The sequence below is a fragment of the Mandrillus leucophaeus genome, unplaced genomic scaffold (assembly GCF_000951045.1).
Source record: "Mandrillus leucophaeus isolate KB7577 unplaced genomic scaffold, Mleu.le_1.0 Scaffold272, whole genome shotgun sequence".
NCBI lineage: Eukaryota > Metazoa > Chordata > Mammalia > Primates > Cercopithecidae > Mandrillus > Mandrillus leucophaeus.
Genome location: NW_012102832.1, coordinates 205368 through 213232, shown reverse-complemented (window position 1 = coordinate 213232; position 7865 = coordinate 205368). Strand labels below are relative to the sequence as shown.

General features: G+C 41.2%; 1 protein-coding gene across 1 annotated transcript in view; it reads left to right on the top strand.

The window, feature by feature from the left end:
* The window catches only part of LOC105542973 (puromycin-sensitive aminopeptidase), a 122511-nt gene that overhangs the window by 84816 nt on the left and 29830 nt on the right, over window positions 1–7865 (top strand). The window contains exons 10-13 of the mRNA XM_011984696.1: window positions 568–732; window positions 2268–2372; window positions 2784–2844; window positions 6623–6732. Coding sequence (XP_011840086.1) covers window positions 568–732; window positions 2268–2372; window positions 2784–2844; window positions 6623–6732 — 441 coding nt within the window. The remainder of the gene's footprint in view (window positions 1–567; window positions 733–2267; window positions 2373–2783; window positions 2845–6622; window positions 6733–7865) is intronic.

Sequence of the window (7865 nt, the reverse complement as noted above, 5' to 3'; positions counted from 1 at the left end):
GAGCTTGCAGTGAGCTGAGATCCGGCCACTGCACTCCAGCCTGGGCGACAGAGCGAGACTCCGTCTCAAAAAAAGAAAAATAAAATAAAAATATCCCTTGGCCAGGTGTGGTGGCTCACACCTGTAGTCCCAGAACTTTGGGAGGCCGAGGCAGGCAGATCACTTGAGGTCAGAAATTCGAGACGAGCCTGGCCAACATGGTAAAACCCTGTCTCTACTAAAAATACAAAAATTAGCCAGGCATAGTGATGCATGCCTGTAATCCCAGCTACTGGGGAACACTCCAGCCTGGTGACAGAGCAAAGACTTTGTCTCAAAAAAAAAAAGAAAGGAAAAGAAAATGACCCTCAGATATAATTCTAATATCACCAGTTCGCCTTTCTTGACATCTCTTTTAGTCTTCCCTCTTTTTCAGAAATGTGAGTTCTTTGCCAAATGTTTTGAACTGAATTTTAGGTCATTAAATTGTAAGTTTTGGAGTATAGTGGAAGGGACATGTGAGTGTTTTAGATTAGCAGAATGACAATCATTTCATTTTCTTTAAGTATTTTCATCTTTTGTTTTTAGGAATGGTGGACTCATCTTTGGTTAAATGAAGGTTTTGCATCCTGGATTGAGTATCTGTGTGTAGACCACTGCTTCCCAGAGTATGATATCTGGACTCAGTTTGTTTCTGCTGATTACACCCGTGCCCAGGAGCTTGATGCCTTAGATAACAGCCATCCTATTGAAGTGAGCCATACTTTCTAACCATTAGCCTATGACTGCTCTCATTTACAGTGAAATACATAATTTGTTATATAGATACTTTGGACTTTGAAAAGAAGAGAAAATAGCATGGGTGATTTTACTAGTTCATATTTCTAGTCTTGAAAAGCTAATAAGTCTAAGTTCTAATTAACATTTCTTTTTAAGGTAGGCAGTAAAAAAAATTGGTCTGGCCAGGCATAGTGGCTCACACCTGTAATCCCAGCATTTTGGGAGGCTGAGGTGAGCGGATCACCTGAGGTCGGGATTTGGAGACCAGCCTGACCAACATGGAGAAATCCCATCTCCACTAAAAATACAAAATTAGCTGGGCGTGGTGGCACATGCTTATAATCCCAGCTACTCGGAGGGGTGAGGCAGGAGGTTTGCTTGAATCCAGGAGGCGGAGGTTGCAGTGAGCCAAGATTGCGCCATTGCAACTCCAGCCTGGAAAACAAAAGCGAAACTCTGCCTCAAAAAAAAAAAAAAAAAAAAAAATTAGCCAGATATGGTGGCAACGTGCCTGTAATCCCAGCTACTTTAAATACATTTCTGTTGAATACTATGGGAGAGGGCCAGTGCGGTGGCTCACGCTTTGGGATGCCAAGATGGGAGGATCACTTGAGGAATTGTTTGACTAGCCTGGTCAACATAGCGAGACCCCCATCTCTATTAAAAAGAAAAAAAAAAAAAAAAAGGCCGGGCCCGGTGGCTCTGGGAGGCTGAGGCGGGTGGATCACCTGAGGTCAGGAGTTCGAGACCAGCCTGACCAACATGGAGAAACCCTGCCTCTACTAAAAATATATAATTAGCCGGGCACAGTGGTGCATGCCTGTAATCCCAACTACTGGAGAGGCTGAGGTAGGAGAATCGCTTGAACCTGGGAGGCAGAGGTTGCGGTGAGCCGAGATCGTGCCATTGCACTCCAGCCTGGGCAACAAAAGCAAAAAACTCTGCCAAAAAAAAGAATAGTATGGGAGAAATCATACCTGTTGGTTAACACTATGGTTCCATTGTTTATATCAAGGAAAATTCTGGACATATTTTATTGTCAGGGTCTGTTTTGTGAATACTTTAATTCTCTTGACTTAGCCTATCCCTAGTTCAATTTATATATATAAATTTTGTATCTAAAGAACTAGAGTTATAATCCTATTAGGCTCCCATATAATTGTAAGTCATTACAATTAGTGCAAGAAATCTAATGTTCTTCACCTCCATGTCTTCCTCATCACTCCTCTGCAACTACCCCAAGAATAAACAGAACCATAGTGGCTTCTCTCCCAGCAGAACAAAGCCAGGACTAGAACCCAGGCTCTGAGGGATGACAGGAATCAAGTTCTATTCAACTTTAGTATTACTAGTTACTACATTTTTTTGAGGGCCATCATTATACATTATGAGTGAGTTAAAGGCAGAAAAATATAAGTTAGAAGGGTTTTCCTAGAAAGCGTTTTATGTAATTCAGTATTACAGGCTGTCTGCTTCCTGTCATAACCCTGAATCACACTGTCTGCCAGGTCAGTGTGGGCCATCCATCTGAGGTTGATGAGATATTTGATGCTATATCATATAGCAAAGGTGCATCTGTCATCCGAATGCTGCATGACTACATTGGGGATAAGGTAAAAAAAAAAATTTAATATTTCATTTTTTATGGTGAAATCATAGAGTTTTGCATGAAAAAAAGTCTCACTTTATTTGGATTAAGTTCCCAAATAGTTTCTGGCTTGTCATTTTTTTTTAATGACCAAAAAGAATGAGAATTCAATTATTTGAAGTTGACTACTGTGGTCTCTTAGATGAATGATGTGCAAGTATGTTTAGGAGTGGGAATGGGAGGCTGGTGTAAAACTTAAGAGCAAGAATAGAAGGCATAGAGTATGCATTATTAAATAAAAGGCAGTAGGCATCAGAGGGATATATATATTTCAGTGTATCTGATACTTGAGTATTTGAGTAAGTTTGTTTTTGATTAATATACAAATGTACTATAAATTCTGAGATCTGGATTTTTAAAAATTGTGTTTTCTCAGGACTTTAAGAAAGGAATGAACATGTATTTAACCAAGTTCCAACAAAAGAATGCTGCCACAGGTAATCTTTAATAGCTTGAGATAGAAATGGAGAGAAAGTATTGTCACTCTATCCAGGCTGGGACATTTTATTTTTGTTCTGAATACTTAACTCAAGGTCAGGATCCATGTAATAAATAAATTAGCCTTATTTGAAGCTGTGTTCAGATTGAATATCTCTAATCTGAAAATCTGAAATTTGAAATGCTCTAGAATCTGAAACTTTTTCTTTTCTTTTCTTTTTTTGAGACGGAATCTCCCTCTGTCGCCCAGGCTGGAGTGCAGTGGCGCGATCTCAGCTTACTGCAACCTCTGCCTCCTGGGTTCAAACGATTCTCCTGCCTCAGCTTCCCAAGGAGCTGGGTCTGCAGGCGCCTGCCACTACAGGAGCCCCCCGGCTAATTTTTGTATTTTTAGTAGAGACAGGGTTTCACCATATTGGCTAGGCTGGTCTTGAACTCCTGACCTTGTGATCCACCTGCCTCGACCTCCCAAAGTGCTGGGATTACAGGCGTGAGCCACTGCACCCGGCCAAACTTTTTCTTTTCTTTCTTTTTCTTTTTCTAAAGTTCTAGGGTGCATGTGTACAATGTGCAAGTTTGTTACATCAGTGTACATGTGCCATGTTGGTTTGCTGCACCCATTAACTCATCATTTACATTAGGTATTTCTCCTAATGCTATCCCTCCCCCAGCTCCCTACTCCACGATAGGCCCCGGTGTGTGATGTTCCCCGTCCTGTGTCCAGTTGTTCTCATTGTTCAGTTTCCACCCAAAATCTGAAACTTTCTGAGTGCCAACATGATGCTCAAAGGAAATACTCATTGGAACATTTCAGATTTTGGATATTCCAATTATAGATGCTCAGCTAGTAAGTATAATGCAAATGTTCCAAAATCCAAAAAAAATATGAAATTGAAGACACTTCTGGTCCCAAGCATTTCGGATAAGGGATACTAAACCTGCAACAAGTCATTGGGTCAACATGAATCAGGACTCATTATCCCTTTCGTCATCCTCCAGCATTCTGCTTTCCATAACTGAATATTTTGCCAATTTAGAGAGTCTGGGCCGGGTATGGTGGCTCATGCCTGTAATCCTAGCACTTTGGGAGGCCAGGATTCGAGGACTGATTGAGCCCAGGAGTTTGACACCAGCCTGCAACATAGCGAGACCCCCATCTCTACAAAAAATACAAAAAAAAATTAGCCGGGTGTGGTGGTATGTACCTGTGGTCCCAGCTACTCAGGAGGCTTAAGTGGGAAGGGTCACTTGAGCCCAGGAGTTTGAGGTTACAGTGAGCAATCATGGCACCACTGCACTCCAGCCTGGGCAACAGAACAAGACCCTGTCTCTGAAAAAATAAAAAATAAAGGGAATACAGTCATGTGTTGCTTAACAACAGGGATATGTTTTGAGAAATATGTCGTCAGGCAATTTCATCAATATGTGAACATCATAGAATGGACTTACATAAACCTACACAGTATGTCCTAGGCCATATACACCTAGCCTATGTGGTATACCCTGTTGCTCCTAGGCTGTAAAGTACCTGTACAGCATGTTACTATACTGAATACCATAGGCAATTATAACACAGTGGTATTTGTATACCTAAACATTTCTAAATATGGAAAAGGTACAGTAAAAATACGGTATTAAAGATGCTCCACCAGCCGACTGATATGCCTACAATCCCAGCACTTTGGGAGGCTGAGGCAGGTGGATTGCTTGAACCCAGGAGTTCAAGACCAGCCTAGGCATCATGCCAAAACCTTGTCTCTATAAGAAGTACAAAACTTAGCTAGGTGTGGTGGCATGTACCTGTAGTCCCAGCTACTTGGGAGGCTGAGGTAGGAGGATCACTTGAGCCTGGGAGGTCGAGGCTGCAGTGAGCTGTGATTGGGCCACTGCACTCCAATCTGGGCAACAGCAAAGTGCTGTCTCAAAAGAAAATAAGGGGCTACACCTGAATGCAGCTTATAGGACTGGAGGTTGTTCTAGTTGAGTGAGTGGTGAGTGACTATGAAGGCCTAAGACATTACTGTACACTACTATAGACATTATAAATATTTTACACTTAGGCTACACTAAATTTATAAAAATAATTTTTCTTTCTTGAATAATAAATTAACCTTAGCTTACTGTAACATTTTAAATTTACTTTTTTTTTTTCACTTTTTGATTTTTTTCGATTATTATAATTTTTTTTTTTGAGACGGAGTTTTGCTCTTGTTGCCCAGGCTGGAGTGCAATGGTACAGTCTAGGCTCACCACAACCTCTGCCTCCTGGGTTCAAGTGATTCTCCTGCCTCAGCCTCCTGAGTAGCTGGGATTACAGGCATGCGCCACCACAGCTGGCTAATTTTGTATTTTTTTTCTTTTTTTTTTTAAAGACAGGGTCTTGCTCTGTCTCTCAAGCTAGATTGCAGTGGTGCGATCTTGGCTTCATTGCAACCTCCGCCTCCTGGGTTCAAGTGATTCTCCTGTCTTAGCCTCCCAAGTAGCTGGGATTACAGGTGCATGCCACCATGCCCAGCTAATTTTTGTGTTTTTAGTAGAGACAGGGTTTCACCATGTTGGCCAAGCTGGTCTTAAACTCCTAACCTCAGGTGATGCGCCCACCTTGGCCTCCCAGAGTGCTGGGATTACAGGTGTGAGCCATCGCACTCAGCCTAGTTTTGTATTTTTAGTAGAGATGGGGTTTCTCCATGTTAGTCAGGTTGGTCTTGAACTCTGAACCTCAGGTGATCCCCCGCTCCGCCTTGGCCTTCCAAAGTGCTGGGATTACAGGCGTGAGCCACTGCGCCCAGCCTGGATATTTTTAAATTGAGGTTAATTGAATGGGTATAATGGTCTTAAGTTTGTCAGTGATTGTTTAGTAGTGATCTTGAACATGTTTCAAATTCTTTCTTTGTTTCTCCTTAACTCATCTGTTTATTTATTATAATTTGTCATTTTTCTTATAAATTAGAATGATTAAGTATATCTCAGAATAAAAGACCAGTTTTGGCCAGGTGTGATGATTCACACCTGTAATTCCAGCACCTTGGGAGGCCAAGGCAGGCGGATTGCTTGAGCCTGGGACTTTGAGACCAGCCTGGGCAACATGGTGAAACCCCATCTCTACAAAAATTGCAAGAAATTATGGGCTGGGTGCAGTTGCTCACGCCAATAATCCCAGCACTTTGGGAGGCCAAGGCGATGGATCACCTGAGGTCAGGAGTTCAAGACCAACCTGGTCAACATGGTGAAACTCCATCTCTACTTAAAGTACAAAAATTAGCCGGGTATGGTGGTGCATTCCTGTAATCTCAGCTACTCAGGCGCCTAAAGCAGGAGAATTGCTTGACCCTGGGAGGCAGAGGTTGCAGTGAGCTTAGATCATGCCACTGCACTCCAGCCTGGCAACAGAGCAAGGCTCCATCTTAAAAAAAAAAAAAAAAAAAATTAGGCAGGTGTTGTGGTGTGCACCTGTAGTCCCAGCTACTCAGGAGGCTGAGGAGGGAAGATCACCTGAGTCTGGGAGGTTGAGGCTGCAGTGAGCTGTGATTATGTCACTGCACTCTAGCCTGGGTGACGAAGTAAGACCCTATCTCAAAAAATACCAGCTTTTATGATAGAATTTACTTAGTTGCAAAGAGGGCTGGCAAAGGGAATGTTAATTTGGCCCACTGTTTCCTGAACCTGAAAGAACCAAAGAATTAGTCAGCAGTGTAGTGTCAAAAGTTAAATAAAATTTTGCTTTGTTTAGGAAAATAAAAATATAAACATTTTAGATTATCATTGTTTATCTTCTAGAGGATCTCTGGGAAAGTTTAGAAAATGCAAGTGGTAAACCTATAGCAGCTGTGATGAATACCTGGACCAAACAAATGGGATTTCCCCTCATTTATGTGGAAGCTGAACAGGTAAACATATAAAGTCTTTCCATTTGTCTGATACTGTATTAAATGAAATTCAGTACAATGTATCACGTTTGCTTTTCTGTACTTTTTCTAGTGACATTTAAACCAGCGCTGTTACTCTTTTCTCAGTAATTTTACTGCCTGCATCATTAAAGTTACATGTACTTAAGATATAAAATAAAATGTTACCTGCTTGTCTTGTCTCTGGGGAAAATACTGTAAATTTTTGATATAATTCTAAAACCACCAAATATGGTTTATTCTAGAAATGCAAGGTTGGTTTAACATTTTTTAAAAAATTAGACTGGGCATGGTGGCTTATGCCTCTAATCCCAGCACTTTGGGAGGCCGAGGCGGGTGGATCACTTGAGGTCGGGAGTTTGAGACCAGCTCGGCCAATGTAGTGAAACCCTGTCTCTACTAAAAATACAAAAATTAGCTGGGCTTGGTGGCACATGCCTGAAATCCCAGCTACTTGGGAGGCTTAGGCAGGAGAATTGCTTGAACCCAAGAGGCGGAAGTTGCGGTGAGCTGAGATTGTGCCACTGCACTCCAGCCTGGGCAACAGAGTGAGACTCAGTCTCAAAAAAAAAAATCAATATATTGATTTATAATCACTACATTAACAGAATCAAATGCAAATAGCACATCATCACTGATTAGATGTAGAAAAAACATTTGGTAAAATGTCATACCCACTTATAATATCGATTGTGTAAAGTAGATTTTTAATGTTGGTTGGACAGCAGTGTGATTTTGATTAGAATTGCAATTCATTAATTGGACTGTTATCTGAATTCAGAGAGGAGTACTTCAGTATGAGCTATACTTCAAAAGGACTAAGAATTACACATCATCCTTTAATGCCTACCAAAAAGTGATCTTAACTCAGTTTCATTAAATGAAATTGTTCTCTTCAATTTCGTTGCCATGGTTTTGTGAGCTGCATGGAGAATTAATTCCTGTTCATTTTTAGGGAAGTGGATTCATAGTTCTTTTTTAGTATGTGTTTTTTCTTGTGGTCCTACATTGTCCACAAAGCTAAGTATTTTATTATTATTATTTTTATACTTTAAAAAATTGAGATGAGGTCTCACTATATCGCCCAGCCTGGTCTGCAACCCCTGGGCTCAAGT